This window comes from Cygnus atratus, chromosome Z (genome assembly GCF_013377495.2).
Source record: "Cygnus atratus isolate AKBS03 ecotype Queensland, Australia chromosome Z, CAtr_DNAZoo_HiC_assembly, whole genome shotgun sequence".
NCBI lineage: Eukaryota > Metazoa > Chordata > Aves > Anseriformes > Anatidae > Cygnus > Cygnus atratus.
In genome coordinates this window covers 43715311-43735784 of record NC_066396.1, presented here as the reverse complement: position 1 = coordinate 43735784, position 20474 = coordinate 43715311, and the positions used below count along the sequence as shown (strand labels likewise).

The 20474-nt window shown below is 37.8% G+C and overlaps 1 protein-coding gene across 8 annotated transcripts in view; it reads left to right on the top strand.

The window, feature by feature from the left end:
* The window catches only part of AGTPBP1 (ATP/GTP binding carboxypeptidase 1), a 68083-nt gene extending 55302 nt beyond the window's left edge, over positions 1 to 12781 (top strand). For 7 of the 8 annotated variants that reach the window (XM_035565283.2, XM_035565287.2, XM_035565281.2 and 4 more), the window contains one exon: positions 10916 to 12780. In XM_035565283.2, coding sequence (XP_035421176.1) covers positions 10916 to 11093 — 178 coding nt within the window. In that variant the 3' untranslated portion in view covers positions 11094 to 12780. Of the gene's footprint in view, positions 1 to 10915 lie in introns of all 8 variants that reach the window. The other variant, XM_050716592.1, reaches the window with a different exon arrangement.
* The last annotated feature ends 7693 nt before the right edge of the window (positions 12782 to 20474 follow it).

The following is a 20474-nucleotide window of genomic DNA, read 5'->3' as shown; positions in this document are numbered from 1 at the left end:
CAAGGAAAGGTACTCTGCTGGACCTGGTACTTGCAGACAAGGATGTGCTAGCTGGGATATGAAAGTGGAAGGCAGCCTTGGCTGCAGTGACCAGGAGGTGGTAGAGTTCAGGTTCCCAAGAGGAGCAGGGCAAAAAACAAGGTCACAGCACTGATACCACTGTGAGGCCACTCTCAATTATTTACTCCTGCTTGAGGAGGAATGTTGCCAGCAGCTCGAGTGAGGTGATCCTTTCTTTCTGCTCAGCACTGGTAAGCCCACAGCCTGGATATGTATCCAGGTCTAGGCCCTCCTTTACAGGACAGAGATGGATGCACTTGAAGAGAGTCCATTGAGGGGCCCCTAGGATGGTTAAGGGACTGGAGTATCTCCCATAGGAGGAAAGGCTGAAAGAGCTGTGACTGTTCAGCCTTGAGGAGAAAGGGCTCAGGGGTGGATCTTGTCAAGGTGTCCATATACTTGAAGGGAGCCTGTAAAGAAGACAGAGCCAGGCTATTTTCAGTGATGTCCAGTGACGGGACAGCGGGCAGTGGATGCAGACTGAAACAGAAGAAATTCCATTTAAGTATTTTAAAAAGTGTAATTTAAAAAGTTTGCTGGTGTTTTGTGCAGCTTTAAATTGGAGTACTAAGTCAGGTAGTCAGAATAAAAAGTTCCTTTTGTCCATTAGAGAAACATGCTAAACTTCAAAATCTAACACTGACATGTTGCTCTTTATCACGTGGAGCCTTTCTTACATTACAGCCTTGAGTGCAAACTTTTAAGAATAGTTTGCATTTTATTTGCAGCTAATATTATATGTTGGAAACTATATAATATTATCTCATCCAGAAGTGTTGTATCATTGTCAGTTTTATTAGAACCAAGCTTCAGTATAGATGCATCTCTTTGAAATATTAAGCATCAAATTGTGGTATTTTGCACAAAGATGTATTTGTGAGTGACTAATTATCAGGGTGGCATTGGAGAACAGCCCCAGATTTCCACATAACTTTATATCAACTGGTGCCTCAGATGCATACGTTTATCTCTCTATAAAAAGTTAGCATGTTAGTTCACAGATAGGTAGTGGCTGTGTTTAAAAAAAAAAAAAAAAAGTGCTGTTTTTTCCAATTCATTAATGTTATTCAGGGTGGATTGACCTTAACACCTGTTGAAATGAGAAATGTCATACATGAGTCACTCCCCATAGTTTCCGGCAGAGAGCTAAAGAAACATCCAAAACACATAAGCATCAGAATAGGAAAAAACAATTTGGTTATGCTTCACCATTCTGGTATAGCTTTTAATTGATCCTCAAACAGTACAACAAGTTAGGTGTGATTGCGTTGAAGAATTAGAGAACTATTGTCTGGATTAAATGCTTATGCTAGATGTTACCGTAAGGTAAGATCAGAATTAGTGTTTTCTTTGAATTGCATTTCTGAAAGTTCAGAAATGCAATTCAATCAGCACAATCATTTGTTGAGCTTTTCCGGTTTCAGTGAAGCTAAGTTTCACAGTAAAGCTGATTGTTATGGTCCTAATTCTGCAATAGGTTTGCCAAAGTTAGTCTGCACGTATGTTGATAACTTCCTTTGAGAGTATGTACAAGCATAAGTATAATCCTTTGGATTTACAGTTCTTCCATTTTGTACTTCTAAAGTGCACTGTTTATGACAGGTTGTGAAAGTGCCTCCAGTCAGTAAAAGGTTGTTATTGCTTTCTGTTTGATAGAAAACTTCAGCAATGTTAGATGAAAAAAAAGAGAAGGCAGGAAGGTGGGTTGTTTTGATGTTAAGAAATAAAGCAAATCCTGAGGAGAAAGATATGGCTACGGATACACAGTTCAAACTTCTTTCTCTGCTAAAATACTGCTTTAATAAAGTTAGCTCTTAAAAACAAACAAACAAAAGTATTGTGTACCAAAAATAATTGCATGTAAAGTAAGACCATGCTGAAGCAGGGGAAAAAGCTGCCCCTGACATGACATTTACATTTTGTTGGTGAGAACAAGGGTTATGAGGGCTGCTTTATTCTGGATTTTCTGAAAGCACTAATATAAGACTCACTACTGCACAAATGCAGTGTAGGTTGGCACATGTGAGCAGAGATGAAAAATAACATGATGCCTATAAGAAAGTTGATGAGACTGTACACAGAACTGTTTATAATCCTATTGTGTAAGAAAAATAACTGGTACTAAGGAACTTAAAAAACAACAAAACCCAAAACATCCAAAAACCAGAAAGGTTCAGTCTCCATTCCAATGGACCAAGTCATGAAAAAACAAAAGTAATTGTACTGTTAGACAAAATTTTATATTGGAGAGAGATCATTTAAGAACTTCATTGAACGTTTTGAAAGTGAATTTTTATTTAGAAATCATTTTAAAAACAAAATTTTCCCCAGTCATGACCTTTAGGTGTTACACAGCTACAGACAGTGAACGGTAATAGCCAACTGCTACTGCAGCAAAGAAATGAAGGCAGTGGAAAAAAGATCAGATTCTGTGCATGTTAGAGTTAAAACTTCTATCAGGTAAAGAACATTAACATAAAAAGTGTTAAGCTTTATTGGAGAAATCCGTTAACAACACTTTAGATTTTTCTAGTGTGTGATGGCTTTGTTCTTTAAACGTATTAAATGTAGATTCATGTTAATAACACTAACAAGAAACTGTGTAGCGTGAACTGAGAAATTAAGTACCTTGCTCTGAGTGGTCATTTACCAATAGCATATGTCTGTGTAAGAATCTGTGATGGAAAAATTAAATTTGTGGTTTCCAACAATGTATCTTTAAACTATAACATCAAGAATGAAATTTGTTGTTTATTTGTAGCTGATTCTGTGTTTGGACACTATCTTAACAATTATGACTATCAAATCACTTTTCATATACAGACTTACTTGACTGAATTCAGCAGAAATGCTTTTTACTTAAAAAAATGGGAGTGGAATTGGACACTTGACAGGGAATCTTTTTCAGAGAAAAGTTTAAATTGTATGGCTGTCTGTCTTGCTACTGGAATATCAACCTAATATCACGCTGTTTCTTTCAAATGTGAATTTTCTTAAGCTTTGTGTAACTACAACAGCCCTATATTCAGCCACTGATTTTCCTGAACTTGCTGATACCTCATCAAACAGATTTGTTTAACCAAAGTTACCTAAGCAATTATCTCTAATTAAAACTATTGAAAAATATATAAGTATGTAATAACTAAACTGGCAAAAATGTTCATTTAGTAAATCTAGAAAAAATGACTATTTTAAAAACTATAATTCTGGTACCCTTCTGAGATAAACGAAACCCATGATATTAGGAAATTACTGCCTGAGTGGCTGGGCTCACTTTTGTTTTTTTTTGGATATCTGTGCTTTGTGCTATAGAAGCCATGTAAATACCTGGTTTTTGTATAAGGAAGATATAATTGTGTTCACAGTACCTCCACCACTATTAGCTATAAAAGTACCTTATTATGCATGTTAATACCTCATCTTCTCTCATCCTTCGCTAAGGGGATTAACACTAAGTCCAAGTTTCCAGTCTTCTGTAGCACTCACTACGTATCTCAGCAGAAAGTTCAAAAACCTGTACTGTTTATCAGTGATGATACTCACAGAGGAAGTCTCTATAGTTATATACTTGCAGGTACTGATTTATGTTTAGAACTGAAACACTTTGTGAAATAGGGTGTAGTTAAAACTTTTTCATGAGTCCGTGGAGATACCATGTTCTTCTATTCTAGATTTAATTTAAAATAAATTTTAACAAAATAATTTTTTTAATGAATCTTACTGAAAGACATTTTCTTCTGTCTCAGACGTTACTTGCGGGCTTGGTAGATAGGTTGTGATCAGATATTAACTCCAAAAATAAAATTGGATTGTCTCAAGTGGGAGCTTCTTCTCCTGAGTGAGGAACACTTAGATTTTTAAGCGCTGCAGAAAAGTGTGGTTCAGAACAGATTTTCCACAGGTCTTTCGTAACTTTTTTTTCTCTTCAAGCATTTTTTTTTAAGCAATTGGTGAAGTAGTTTTCAAGGCAGTTTTGCATTTCTGTTGTACAGCGAAAAAGAACACTGGTCATTGCCTCAAGGTGTTATTCATGTAAATTTCTTAATCATAACTTTTTTTTTGTCATCGTGTGTGGGCAGGTGTGTGCTCCAAAAGGTCTGTCTAGAAGGCTCTACCTAATTGCCATAGGTACAATGAATACCAGCTCGCAGTGACAACTCATAATGAGACTCAGCAAAGTCTTGAGCTCTCCTTTTCCCACTTAATCAGTCTGACAATAACGGAACATCAAGGATCTTGTGGTATTTTTGCCAGTTACTCTTAGGCCTGAAGCACAGAGGGCTTCCGTGCTTTTGGAGACCTTACTGCTGTTTTGATGAAAGGTTTGCTTGGTACAGTTTTCTTTTTCCCGTCCACAGTAAGGAGATGGCTACTTTTCCTTGGGTCAGAAGTCCCTGCCCTTGTCAAGGGACATAAATTTTCCTGTAATTTTGTTCTATTTCTAGGTGTATTAGACAAGTGATTTTTATTAACATCTCTTGAAATCTTTTTGCCAAATCTGTGAAATGTGGGCCATTTGCCCTTTGATGTATTCAGAGTGGTGAAGTTTTTGTGTTTGTGAGCTGTTCTAGACAAGATATTAAAAATCTCTATCAGCTGGTTTATTGGGCTTAATTTATTTATTCACTTGAGCACTGGAAATACACTGAGTCTCTACTGAGATAAATTTATAAAGCTAGTTTCTATGCCTCTTCAGAAGCAATCGTGGACCAGAAGATAGTCATACACAGTTCCTGTCTTCATATGCCCAGACTTCCATTCTTATTATTCTATTATAGTAAAAGTACTGCTTATGATTTCTTTGTGCTTACGTGATTCACAGCTCATTACTTACCGTTAGTGATGACTGAGGAAAACTACAGAAAATCCAGGTAAAAAAATATGAATAAGTAGTATAAAAGTACGTAGTTGTTACACAGCTGTAATGTCCTCGTTAGAGTAAAGCAGTGAAGAGGATTGTAGTTACTTCCTTTATATTTTGAATGTTACTGGTGTTACTGTAAAAACAAAAACAATACAATTTTAATGCTTGAAAGGAAAAAACAGGCAAGTTTTAAATGTCAAAATTTAAACACAGAAGCATCAGTTTTATTTGCAGATGATTTTGAGGGTTTCTCAAGCTTTCCTTGGTTTTACTAGTTGTATTTACAATGACCAAGTAAATGCTAATATTTTAAAACATACCTCTGATATTTCATTACACGTAGGCTCAGTTTCCATGAGTTCATTTTGAACCATGTCTGAAACATACTTGACTTAAGAAAAATAAAGCAGTCAGAAGATTTATTTCCCTCTGGCAGTGCACTTTAACATTTTAAGTGATGAATTAAACACTTTATTTTTCTTTAATTATTTCAGACCAGTTTGCCAATGTTTCCCCCCATTTCCAAATGGAAAAGATTAGACTGTAATACTGATCTTGTAGGAAGAATTATAGTTGTTATGCTGACAGGTTTGATAGGGTCTGTATGCAATGAAACAAAAACACATGACTGCAGTCATAACTGTTAGGACTTACTGGAATTATCCCTTGCTCAATAACTTGACCTTTTTTCTAGTCCTTCCGTTAATTGTTTTGATGCTCATTGGTGTGTTCTAGAACATGTTGTATTTTTGTTTGTTAATTTGATTTAATTATAGCAGAGAAGCAGAAAGTATCTTTTGGGAATGGTTTGGGCTATCTAGGAAATGGTAGAAAAGCAGACTGCCAATAGGAGCTGTGGGAAAGAAAAAAAAAACATCTGTGAAATCCATTTCCTGCACTTACAGTGTTATATTTGAGAAAATACATCAGAGTGGTAGGGGCACATGCGAGAGAATATCTGACAGAGATCCTCTTGCAAGGGGTCTCTTTGTGGGCTGCCAGGAGGAAACTGATTTTGAGCTATTTTGTTTCCCTTCATCTTAATAACTCATAAGCTTTGCTCAGACAGAATGATAGTGCAAGAGAGATATGGACATATTGGAAAGAGCCCAACGTAGGGTCACAAAGACAGTGAAGGGACTGGAGCACCTCTCCTGTGAGGTGCTCTCCTCTCCTGAGAGTTATGTTCAGAAGGCTCGGGGGATCTCATCAACGTGTACAAAATACCTGAAGGAAGGAGGGTGCAAAGAGGATGGTGGAGCCAGGCTGCCCAGCACGAGGACACCATCAGCTGGGCACCAGCACTGGGCACCAGCTGGAACACAGGAGGTTCCTCTGGATCATCAGGAGGCACGTCCTTACTGTGCAGGTGACGGAGCGCAGGCACAGGCTGCCCAGATCAGCAGTGCAGTCTCCTCCTTGGAGATCTGCAAAAGCCGCCTGGACGTGGCCTGGGGCAGCCTGCTCCGGGTGGCCCTGCTTGGGCAGGGGGTTGGGCCAGGTTGGCTCTGGAGGTCCCCGCCAACCTCACCCATTCTGCGCGTCTGTGATCCACTTCTCAAGCTTCTCTTCCGTTCTTGGTAATATGATCCAAATATGAGGGTGTAAACTACTAAAGTCAACAATTGTGGAATCCACCTAATTTAATCCAGTTTTGAGTTTTACAAGATGTATTTCAGGGTGACGCCACAAAGAACGTGTTGAGATTACTTTTTGTTAAACTGTGGAATGAAATAATGGAACGCTGTAAGTGGGGATATTTAAAAATAAAACTTAAATGGGATTTGGATACACAGCTACCCATGGTTGGGAAAGGAGTTGGACATGTAATTGTTCTCTTCAGTATTGGAAATTCTCTTTAGAAACCATCCTTACTATTTGGGAACATCACACAGGTGAAGAGCTCCTTAAGGGGACCGCACATGTAGCTGCACGTGTGGTACTGCCTCCTGGTGCAGCTTTGCTGATTCCTATAAAAGAATGTAGACCCTAAAGGGAAATCAAAGAACAGGAATGAGTAAATGATTTCTTTGTGGTACCTCCTGACTATTTTGTTCCTTAAAAAATTTTCCTCCCCTGGCACTGCAATTTTAAAAGAAATTGTTAGTTCTTAGATTTTTTTCTCCTTCCTTTCCAAAATCCCCAGGCAGCAGCAACTTTACATTGTTTAGCAGAGAATATTTCTTATTTTTTTTCTTCAGAAGTTTTTTAATGTGTGTGCTTCCCCTGTAGTCTCAGAAAATTACTTATCTCCATGGGCCTGAAATTGGTTTTGTTTGTGTCTGGCTTGTGGATTAATTTCTCTGTAATTGAGTCATACGGATAATGAAAAATCCAAGTATGTCTTTGAGGGACAAATAAAATTTTAGCTTGAAAAAATATATCATGTTAGTGAATGGGTTTATTTTTGAATATGCTTGGAGCATTAATTTAAACATGAAAAAAATAGGCATTGTTGTTAAAAATAAATGTTTTAGTAAGCTGCTGTGTTCATACCCAAATTCAGTGGATTTGGTGGCAGGTGATGTAGAAAATGCACTTTTTTAAATTAAAGGAATATTCTTGAAGTTCTTAATAAATATGAGGACCAAGAAATTATATCAGGTATATTACTTCACATTTAGGAATTATTCTTTTTACCCATAAAATGTTATTTAAGTAAAATCTCTGCAAAAGTTCAAAGGAGATACACTGATTATAACATCCATTAGGCTACAAACTGTGGCTGTATGATAAACAATCTCTGTTAACTTGAGAAAAATAATGGTTTCCTTTTAAAAGCAAATGCAGGAGGTATAGGGGTAGAGGAAGAGGGATTATTGAGCAAGTTAATTAGAAACAGCCCAAGGGAAAAGTTAGGAAATTAAAACTCACCGAATCAGCATGATGGCAGCTAAAAGTATATTGTCACAAGATATGCTGAGGGTGGGGAGCGGTGGGGAGGCAATCGAAGAATTTGATTAAACAGCAAGAAATTTTTTCAGGTGTTTGGATTTCTACATTTCTTGTAGCCAAGCCTCAGTAAAACAGTGAAGTATTAACTATACTTTGCAGATTCACGCTAACCTATAGAATAAAGATTGATGGAAAGTTCAATATCCAAAGTTAGCATCTGCTACATCAGAAGACACACCATGGGAAAGCAAATGGATGTGAGCGGTGTGCAACAGGTTTTTCCTTCGGATGTAAAACATTCTGGCGTACCATTTTGTGAGGAACGGAGACGCAAGAAAGGGGAAATGGAAAAAGTCATCTTAATGTATTTAATCCTAACTTTTGTTTTCAATAATTAGTGATTGAGAAGTGGTGGCACATTGTGTTTTGGAGGGCAGTGGAAAGCTTACGAGGCAGATTTTGGAGCCAGTTTCTCCATTAAAAGTTTATGTAGTTTTGAGAGTGAGATCTGTTTATCTATTCTACTGGTACTTTTCTTGAGTAATGAAATTTATAATGTTGATTTTATTAAATAGGAAATGGCAACTAAAAGCATCCCTCAAGAATTTTGCACGTATACATGCCAGAGTAAACATCTAAACTGTCTTATATCAGACATAACAACGTTAAGACTGTGCACACTGGCTGAATTTCTAAAAGCCGGAAGTGTGCATATATATGTCATTATATGAAATAAATTTTTATAAATATAACAAATTTACAGTACAGACATCTATAGTTTTGCAACACAGTGTAAAGCAGGACATATTCTATGAACTGAGAAGGCATTTCTACATGGGAAACTTCATGGTTTGCTTGTTTGTCCAGTTCTGTGTGTTCCCCTTAAAATAAGCTTCATTGTTTGCTACTTTTTAAAATAGGCTCGTTGGTTGCTTTATTTACATTTATTTTTATTTATTTTTGTACTGGATTAAAAATTTAAGCTTAATTTCCAAACAATGAAATTTATTAAAAAAAAAAAAAAAGTGGTAGAAGTTTTTCAGAGAGCTTTACTAGCCTATATAATACCTCACTAATGTGAATTTTTCTGAGTGCCTACTGTAATGCATTAATATCTCGCTGTCAATGGCTAATAAAGTATTTGTCATTGACACAGCCCATTGTAGTTTTTTGTTTCAGTATTCAGAATTATTAGTTAAGATAGGACCAACATTCAGATTTAATGGGTCCATTTCCTGTGAATTGAATTACACAATGTATCCTGCAATTGCAGTGTGGATTCCTTGCATGTGATACCCAGCAAATCAATACCTGTGTTAAGTGGTTAGAAGCAGGACCAAAAAAAAAAAAGTGTGCATTTTTTGAATATGATATATTTGGTGGTATCTCATTGAAATAAATGAAACATTTCAGCTTTTTTTCCCTTTATAGGAAAGTCTTGGCAGGCAGCAACTGCCTAGGGCATAAAGTATCACAAGATGAAAGCTCAAAAAAACTGTATACCTTTCCCAGGGCTACAGCAGGTCCATCAAATGAAGTGTGTATCCTTACTTACAGTACAGTGGTTTGCCCACCTGTGAAATGAAGAGGCACCTCAGTGAAGATACTGGTTGTTTTCCTGATGTGGTCTCTCTCATAAATGGAAATAATTTTGTTCAAAGAGCTGGTACCAGTTCTTTAACCAACATAGCGGATTGTTGCCCTATTTAAATAATCTTTGCAAGTATTTAGGTTTGTGGAGTATTCCCTTTTGCACTGATCAGTGTGTAAATAGCTTGTTCACTGAACTATGGCACAGATTGTTTTAAATGTAAATCCAGAGACTCTGACTGAATTGAATTTTTGATAGTTTATTTTATTACTATTTTAGGTAGTATGTCTTTTTTTTTCTAAGCTGGGACTAGCAGTTTGTCTATTTGTTGTTCTCCCAATATATGAATTAATTGCCAGCTTCAGAAAATGTTAGTGTAGCATGTTATTGGTATTACAGGTAGAAGAAAATAGTGTGAAGTTTATTTACAATGAATAACGATTGCATTGCAGATTCAGGTGATCCACTTAAGCTCTTAACAGAACTAGAAAGAAGCAATGACTAATCCTTTTAATTTTGAAGCCACAGCCACAATAAACTGTTGTGTGCCTTAAGACAAAATTCATCAAAATTAATATGCAAACATTTATACAAGTACCTGATGATTTTTCGTATGAGAATGCTCTTTTGGCTGAGTTCTGTGTAAGCTGATTATTAGGTAAAATGCATTACAAAACTTTCTTAGGACTTCATCTGAATATAAAACTACTTATGAAATATTTAGCAATATTGAGTGATTTTAATCAGATAGCTTTTTATGTCCCAAGGGAGAGTAGTAAAACTGGGTCTGGAAAACACACATACTTCTTTATTTTTTTGTTTATTTGCTTTTACTTTTGTTTTCATCTGTCCTAGGAAGGTGAGATGATCAGAAAGTTACTTTCTCTTGTTGACACTCAAAGTATTACTTCTATTATTCTTGGAGGCTTTTAGTTACAAGCATAGATCATTTTGTGGACCGTGACAATGTGAGGACCAGATACAAGTCTTACGACACAAATGGGAACTTAACTTTAGTTGTAGGCCAGAAAAACTTGCCTTGATTTGTCATCTGTAGTATGTGCAGTATAGTTGCTCATAATGCTTTTCAGTAAAATGTATTTAGTAAAATACACAGCTTTCCCACCCAAATTCTTAGACTGTGGTATGTTTTTTAATTTGTGTATAGCAGATACTGTTTTTGTATTTGAGTCCTGTAACAACTTACGATAATGCTGTAATTGTATAACATTTGCACAGGCAATTAGTGTAATTCTGTAACATAGAGTTGATTTCTCATGGCACATTTGGATAACAAATTACGAATGATTGACCAATTAGTTCAGGGTCCTACAAATGTGTTTTTGGCTCTCAGTTGTTTTACGTGCAATTAAAAAATCAGTTTTGGGTAAACCGCCCCTATCCTGAGGTCATTTTGTAGATTACTGTATGTTGGGATAGGGGTGGGTCATGGCCTGAATGTTGTGTTCAAGGTAAAGCTTTTAACAACCTCTTGTTTGTTCTAGCCCTACTACGTATGTTTTGGATGAAGATGAGCCTCGCTTCCTTGAAGAAGTTGACTACAGTGCAGAGAGTAATGATGATCAAGACACTGAATTAGCTGAGAATGCGGGGGATTATGAGGCCACAAATCAAGAAGATGGACTCTCAGACTCAGACTCAACAAGGATACTCCTTTCCTGAACCGTCTTTGCAGCCAGTAACAAGAAGAATCCTGGTTTTTATAGTCATACACTTCCTCACTCTCGTCTACTAAGGGGATAAGCTTTAGGAACCACAGATAACTGGTTCCTTTTCAAGCTCAAGGACAATAAATATTTTTGATTTCTCATAAATTAGCATTTGCTTTATTTAAAAAAATGTGTTTTCTCTTAGCACGAACTAGATAAATTTATTTACTGTTTAGGTCATTTTCTACTAAATAGTATTGCATGGTGTTTTGTGTCTTTAAAGCCTATCATCAAAAAATGGATTATAATTTGTGGTGTGTCAGAGTACAGAAACTAATTCTGTGTGGTACAATTCTTTGAGTTGCTTTCTGAAAAATAACTTATGTACAGATTTTTTTAAATTATGTGTGTGTGTATATGCGTGTGTGTATACTGAGGTGAAGAGGTTATTTTTCAACATTATGTTAAGGATTTGATTGTGTTTGCAATAATGTAGTGCCTGCTCTGAAACCATTCAATAATTACTAAATTAAAAATTAAAGAGTGATGTATGAATTGTTGCACTGTTTCTTGCTTCTGAGGATTATATGGTTTTACCACAGTACTAGCTGAAAATATAATGTCTGTTCACAGTTCAGGAGTTTTGCACTGCAACCAATGCAGCCTGTGTTTACAAGAACTATATGCTTGTTAGAAGTCTCTCCCATAAAATAACTATGGTTTAATATGAAAAGGTTCCTTCTCAAGTGTACATGACTACAAGAAATGGTTAAACATGTACATTGTATATATATTTTAGTTACCCAGTTGCTCAGTTTTTCTTGTTCAATATGCATAGTTTAGGAGTTCACTTTACTGGGGGCACATTAACTGCATATTTCCAGTTTAAATGCTTAACGAAGGAAGGTCCAATTTTGTTGAAACATCTTTTGGCTGGTTTGAACCCAGTGTTAACCCTGCTTTGAGAAGAAGATTGGACTAAGTAACCTCCTGAGGTCCTTTCTAGACCAAATAATTATGCTGTGATGCTGTATTCTTCACTTTTCAAGCTGTCAGGCATGGGATTTAATCTTCTTTGTCTTCTGTCATCTGCCAGTTTCTATTGACTCTTGTCTCTGCTTAGTATGAGATTGAATGCACAAATGAAGTTGCACTCTGTTGTTTACAAGAACCGACATGTTTTGCAGTGAAAAATACTTTTCCAAAATGATTTTTACTTGATGTGACCCCATTGTGGCATTCATTTTCGGCTGCATGTGCAAGGCATTAAGAGCATGAATAATAACACTCCTAAGTTACAGAAGGCTTTTAACTGATGAGAACTTTGTGTACAATTACTGTTGCAAATAAAACTGTATTTTAGAGGGGAAGGGTGCTGTTGGTAGAAGGATTAAAAAAATCAGGGAATTAACTGTATGAAGTGATTCACACTGGGAGATAGTTCTTTCACCAGAGTCTGCTGTTTCAGTGCAGCATTGGTTGGTGATGTCTGTCCATATTCTGATGTTCAAGTCCTGGTTCTGAAACTGGGGAAGGGGTTTTGACACTCCAGTGATATGCTACTGTACTTCTTGTTTAAAGACTTATATTTATGTTAATAGTCATGCACTGTTGAAATGTAAGGCTATAATGGAAATGCATTTTTGTCCCTCTATAAATTTATCTCTGTCTTGTGAAAATGATCGTTCCTTGTGTTCTTTGACTACATACTGTAAATAAGAAAGTCCCTGTTGGAGAGGAGTCCCCTGCACTGAAGCTGCTTGGGAATTGAGAATCTGCCAAGAAGAAGGATTAACCTTGCCAGAAAATTTGAAATATCCTTAAGTCAGGCCAGTCAGAGCAGTGCAGAATGCCTGTATTACTGTGCCACTTGTGTACTAGCTCTCTGCATAAATTTTGATCCTTAAGGATTCATACTTCAGTAACTTCCATAAATAATTTTGACTTAAATTTTGGAAGGAGCAGGATGCCAAGTGCTAGTTAACCCCATTGTGCATTTTGTGAGACTAGAAACTTACTACGCCCAGTTAGAAATAATTCTGATTTAGTAGTACAAAATTGTCTTTTCATCCAAAGTGAATATGCACGTATGTTCTCAGATTTATACATCAGATTATAATGCACTTAAACACTAGATTAGATTTATGTATTTGATTAGATGTCAAACTGGCAGTTGTGGGTCTGAACTTCAGTGCAGTTTCAAAACAAGAGTGAAACTGTCATGACCTAGCATGTTGTGGAAAACACAAAGGCCATCCCCCTTGCATGCTTTACTACACCTCCTGTGGGTACAGCGTTCTGAGAGGCAGAATCTCCATTCGTGCCCATGGGAACACGAGCTCACGGGAGGAAATACTGCAGCTGTAGCTGCTTCACACTATTTATCCCACTGCTAACAACAGTGTTGGCAGACAAACTCCAGTGTCCCCTTTCATCTGCTTTGGTGAGAAGTTTGGTGTTTTAACTGAAACTGGAATAGCTGAGGCCTGAGCACATGCTCCTTTCCGTTCCTATGGTGTTCACCCCCATTAAACGGGCAGAATGGGGGTTAACGAAGACTGGCAGCTTCTTGATCTGCCACAAATCAGTCTAGCACGGCCTGACCCAGACAATTGACTGTCTTCCTTTTATGCACTGGCATTCCAGTGTATTTCTGGTTTTAAATGAAACCCTTTTATTATAATCATGACTGATTCTGTATAGGAAAAGGAGCTATTATTATATCTTTTTTTTCCCGTAAAAATAACAAATAAGGTTAGAAACAATAATTACATTTCTGTTACTCACAGTTACTGTCTGGCTTCTAAATAATTGCTGGATGATGAATTCCTTTATTCCTTTTCCAGGTATCACTCAGATAGCAGCTAAAATTTGGTATTGTGTTTTCACTAGTGACATATCTTGGTGTAACATAACTTACAGCTAAGAATGCAGTTTGTGCCAAAATCTTCTTGGGTTCTTTTCGGAAGTGGATTGGTTTATCAGCCTGACTTATCAAGGAGAACTGATTTTTATCTCAAACAGGACTGTAGTAGCAGTAAACACAGTTCACAATGCAAAAATTCCACGTTTCAGAGAGAGTTGCCATTGTAATGCTGTGATAAATACACTTGTTGCAGTGTTATTATGCATGCCCTATGTAACAATAGTTATTAGTAAAAATATATAATAAAGAATAAATTACGATCGCTTTGCTTCCCTACACATTTTATTGGTTAGAAAATTTAAAGGATTTCTTGTGATAGTCTTTACTGCTCTGAACCTATTTATAAAAGTTGGGGCGTGCTTAGCATTTCAGAAAAGAGGATCTTATTTTTGTTCCCTGCCAAATTAAAGTTAGTGCACTGCAGGCTTAGTGTACCATTTGCACATTTATAGATTTAATTATAGCTCTATAAAAAAGCTTAATATCCATGAATGAATCTAAAACTTCTGAAGATTTTGGATGAACCACAGTGGAGGACATCACAGAGCACACAGGAAAAGAGTCTTTTGGTGAGATCTTTCCATCCTACACAGCAAACACTTTTCATCTAATCTAGGAAAGGCACAATTTTATTTTTCACTAAGTCATCCCTTTACAATCCAACTCAGACTGCAGTTGACAACTAGTAAAGGGTACATTACCTTAAATTATATATGGCTTGGCTAGGTGGCTGTATTTAATAGTATATATTTTTAATAGTATAGAGAATGTGTTTAGTTGCTGTAAAGTAGTTCATAAATATGAAACATATCCACTTAATTCTTCTGCTATACAAAAAGTTAGGTGAAATTCTTTTTCTTTAGAAAGAACAGAAGAGAAAAATACATATTCTTAGTCCAGCTTTTGAGGCAGTTCAGGAAGAATAGACTCCTCTGAAAATTATGGGTTTATCAACAAAGGAAACAGTACACCACAGAATTTGTTGAGCCAAATTATGTGGTTACCAAATGCCCATCAGCTGCAGCTTTTTGCTGCCCTGTGCAGCATTCTTACCATGAGATGTCTGTGCTTTGTGTGTGCCCTTCTTTCTTGGAATGGGGTTATTTAGCATGCATCATTTTTCACAGTAGATTGGAAGAATGTGTACTTAAGCTAGCAGTACCAAATAGCACTATTGTAAATTTTTATAGGACAGAATACTAAATAATACAAGAACCAGACTAACAAAATTCCACAATAGTACTTCAATATGTGAAATGTTGCTGTTAACATGGTATGGGGAGACCGATTTAAAATGACCTGAAACAGGAGCTGCCTTTGCACTGTCTCTCCAAACTTAACAAGACCAGACAATAAATGCACAAAAGGTTTCCACGATGTAGTACAAGGAACTTTTTTTACTTTCCAAATCCTATACTGCCTTCACCTATCTTTTGTCCTACTCACGTCAAAAGAAAAATGTCCAGATTTGCTTGTGTATTTAGAGAATAACTCACTCCACTACTCAATTTCATTTCTTTCAGCCCAAGAGAGAAAACTGGGTTCTTAAAATCATGTAATATTACTGTAGATATCTTCATATAGCTTAACCTGCACAAGGTCTCTCAATTTAAGGGGGGTTCTAAGCTTATGAGAACAGCTAGGAAAGTCATAATGAGGTTTACCCCAGAACATGGAGGCCTGTGGGCCAGGAATGGCCTAGACAGGCAGTTAGCTTTAACAGAACAACAGCCTTGCTTTCCCTCAAACTTGAAAATCAAACAGGGGTCACTTGCCTAGCAGGGAGCTGGGAAAGGTGATGCACATCCAGTCCATGTTTTACTTCACAGCTTGTAGTCTTCTTCTGTTTGATCCAATCACCTGAAACAGCTCTGGAAAGGTATTGGCTTTCACAGTTGAACTGCTTTGCACCGGAGAGGTCTTTTATCACTTGACTGGTTGCAGACTGCTCTCCTTACAAGACTCTGTTTTGGGGTTGGATCAGAACTATTGTCTTCTCTGGCTAATTATTAAGTCAACATAAACAACACTTAGATGGCAGCATTACATTCATGCTCAATTTATTCCCCAAACAAAATGAATATGAATGTATTTCAGCATAAGACAGGAAGTACAGAGTAAGTAAAACAGGTGATATTGAATATTTTGTATAAAATTTGCCTGTACTGTATTTACATAAATCTTAAGAATGATACAAACAGTCCAGCTAACCCCCAGATTAAAATGGCTCAGTCATAAGTTTTGTGAAGACAAACTGGAATGAAGTCTCTTGCACAAACCCTCAGCCAACAGTCTGCCTTAATATTTGGCTTTGATTCAGCATCCCACTTAATTTAATTTACTACAATACACTGCCAAATGAAAAGTCCTAAACTGGGTCAGATAGTATTCCAAAATAACATATGCCTGTTTTTTTTTTTGTTCAGTTAAGACTGTTGCAAAATTTTCACATTCTCTGCAAGAGTCATCCTCCTGTTACCGCTTGTGTATAATCACAAAATGGAGCCACAACCTCAATTTACGCACTTTTCATAGTTGTGCACAAGTACACAAGTCCAATTTCATCCAGTCAGGTCATGCCAGTCCTTTAGCTTAAGTGATAAACCAGTAATAATTCCCTCTTCTTTTTGGTTTGACCTCACTGTTGACAAAATCCTTCTGTTATGAATCATGCTACTCAGGATTGCTTGAAAACTCTCCTGTTATCAAATGCAAACCTTGAGTGTGTTCCAGAATGAAAGAAAGTACCCCAAAACATCTGCTTAAATACAGCAGGTCATTACTCAGCATGTCAGGTACTTTATCCTTTTGTCCAAAGCCTCAATGTCCAGAACAGAAATAGTCTGTATATCAAAACAAGAATTTTTCAACTCCATGTTACCAGAATAAATTAATTCAGGAAGATACTAACTACACAGATCCTTTTATGCTAACCACCTGGACCCAAATTTTAATAAGGGAGTAGATCAAACATGATTTACTGAAGCATAGCAGCTCCTCGTCAGCTACTTCAGTAAGGAAGCCGAGTCACTCAGCGATCTCCCTCACGTGGCTTCCTGTGTCGAGGCAAAAATGCTCTCGTTGACAGCAGGGGAAGTCTTCAGCTCAGTATCACTCCCTTGGCTGCATCTCCCTCGCAGAGCTTAAAGATCCTTCCTCTGCGTTTGAGCTGTGCTCTGCAGCATGGGGAGGCAGAGGGGAGGGTGACTTGCAACTTGCCGGTGGTGCAGAGTAACCACCCTCATCTCTGACCCGCCCACCAGGGCACGGTGGCTGTTGCAGTGCTCCTACTGGCAGTGACAAAAAAAAAAAAAAAAAAAAGATGGACTCAGTCAACATTTCCTTCATTTCTAGCTTGTGGACAGCAGAGACAAACAGGGCCTGAGGAACACCTCAGCCACCTGAGGCCTCTCTGCAGCCTCCACCCCGAGCCTCCCCCCAGCCCACGGCGAGGGCTGGCCAGTGCCGGGGTGCTGCTGGAGTACAAAATGGCGGGCGTGCCTCAGGAGCAGGGCTGCCAGAATTAGGGTCCTTGGGCGGGCATATAGGTCTGTGAGCAGGAGGGCCAGGGATCCCAAAGGGTTACAGGACTTTAGGTTATGGCTTACACATTCTATTTCTGTCATTCCGCCTCCTATATTCATACAGATCTTTAATTATTGCCAGCTGCATTCTTAATGCCTCAAGCTGAGAAAACAATTTCATTCTAGAAAATGGTACAACTCTTTCCTTATAACTTAAAATCATCACCTTAAATCCAGGATCCACCTACAACATTATCACTGTTAAATTGAGTGATTTACATCACCAAGATTTATGTTCATCTTTAGCAGGTGCTAATGTAAATGGAATAATAGAAATGGAATACTTCAACAAAAGTTTAAAGTGTTTGTCAAACGTGAAGTTGGAAAGAATGCGTCTGAGACCCCAGCCTTACATGCAGGAAGGCTTATGTGTTGATTGAGCTATGGGGTTTGCAGGAAGAGATGTTCAAGCCAAATGTGTCTGCTGGAGGCTAACTCTGAGGAAGTTTGGAAAGGCATTTTCTCATTCCCAACTGAAACGCTGTATATGTCTCTAAGTGCTAAGGATTTGAGCAATGCCAAAAGAGGAAGAGAAGACGTTGTGCTGTTGCAAACTGAGGAGATGGCAAAAAGGTTTCAAATAGCTTAAATGTACTTATTTTCAGTGCCTTAAAAAAAAAAAAAAAAAAAGGGAAGAGGGTGGTGGTATCAGATTTGTTACGACAAATCCACTATTATTTCTGAAGTCACTAACACTCTGAATTTACAAAATTCAAGTTCTCATATTAGTTCAATTTAAAGCTAATTAAACCTTGTTATTCTCTTGATAGGAAAGAATTTTTTCTTGATATATTAACAGAAAAAGCACCACTGTTTCCGACAAAAAGCTACTTCAAGGCTACAGCTGTGGATAGCACTAACCCAAGCCCATTCTTTCTTCTTCTCTTTGATGTCCTTTAAAGCTTCATTCATAATGTAGGTCAATACTGTGAAAGAAATGCACCATTTTCCAGCCCAAGGTTTGTAAATTGGGAAGGGCAGCTATATTATATCATGTAAGGATATAAAATATTGATTGCTATAATAAAAGATTATGATGACTGGCAGTACACTTAGAATGCATTGCCAGATAGTATTACATATGTAAAAGATTCACATCCCCACATGATGCCAGTTATTAGAAAAATCCCTTGAGAAAGCTTGTAAAGAAGTGAAAAAGCAGTCCATATGGCATTCAGCAGAGTGTAACGTTTCAAAGCTGCAAGACTTTTCTGAGGAGAAGCTGTATCTGATTTTTACTTAGAGTTCATCTTAATGCATCCTAGATTTCTTTATTTTCACCATACACATCTGTCTACCTGTTAATACCTTACGGGAGAGGACACCAAACAGTAGAACATTGCCCAGCATAGCTGTGAGAGTGCTGGAGGAGGAAAGCAAATGTTTCTCCTTGTTTGTGGCCAGGAGCTTTTCCAGGCAGTCCTGTGAGTGGCAGCTGAAGGTCATACTGATGATGTGTTTCCCGGATGGTTGGTCTAGTTGAATGGGTGCCTCTAGCTATGGGGCAGGCCTTGGCCTAATGAAGTGGTGAAGGAGATGTCCTTTAATAGGCAATGACCATTGAAATGCTACCAGGAATCATTAAAAAAAAAATCAAAATCATTAATGTTTTCCTGTACCTTCTTCCTCTAGTTTGTTTTAATTTATAGTGAGGGTTGCTGTTGTCTTTTATTTATTGAATAGTCAGTTATTAACCTGTGAACTAGGTGATACTAGACGTACGTATATTATGGAAAAAAATATAGAATGGAACAGAACAGAACAGAATAGAATAGTTCAGTTGGAAAGGACCTTCAAAAATCCTCCAGTCCAACTACCTGACCACTTCAGGGCTAACCAAAAGTTACAGCATGTTATTGAGGGCAGTGCCCAAATGCCTCCTGAACACTTAACAGGCACAGGGGACCAGCCGGCTCTCTATGAAGCCTGTTCCAGTGTCTGACAACCCTCATGGCACATAAATTTTCCTGTGTCCTGTGTGAACTTCTCCCCAATAGCTTTGTGCCATTCCTGCGCATCCTTTTATTAGTTACCAGCAGCAGAGACCAGCACCTCCCTCTCCATTTCCCCTCCTCAGGAAGTTGCAGAGAGCCATGAGGTCTCCTCTTGGCCTCTTTTTCTCCAAATAAACAACCCGAGTGTCCTCAGCCTCTTCTCACAGGACCTGCCTTCCAGCCCTCTTACTGGCTTGGTTGTCCTCCTCTGCACACTTTCAAGTGCCTTAATAATCTTTTTATACTGTGGAGCCCAGAACTGTACACAATACTCAAGGCGAGGCCACACCAACTTTAAACATAGCAGGAGAATCACCTCTCTTGACCAGCTGGCTGTGCTGTGCTGAATGCACCCACAATACAGTTTGCCCTCTTGGCTGCCTGGGCACACTGCTGGCTCATGCTGAGCGCCCCCAGATCCCTTCTTGCTGAGCTGTTCTCCAGCCAATCTGTTTTTGTATCCAGCATTAGCATGTTATACATATATCCTCTAAGTTTCGATGCAGTGGCACACAATTTCCAGGTTAACAATTCTCCTTCCTCAGAGTGGAAAAATTGTAGGACCTGTACTACTGGACCAGGGAAAGGGATTGTAATCTCGTGTTTGCCATCAGCCAGTGTTGACAGCTGTTGAGAGATATGAAGAGCAGTTTATAGCCTGATTCAGCCAGAGCAACATTACCCTTTGTAATCACATATTGTTCAAAACCCTGTAGCAAAAGAGGTTGTTGTCTTTTTTTTTTTTTTTTCTTGCTTCATTAACTTGACTATATTTATCCAGTGAATGCAGATACCACTATTTTTAATATTGCTTAGTGTCTTCACTTAAATTAAGTGCTGTTTCAGATTAATTCCTGTAAAAGTCCTGTGTTCCATTTTTTTTTCAGTCA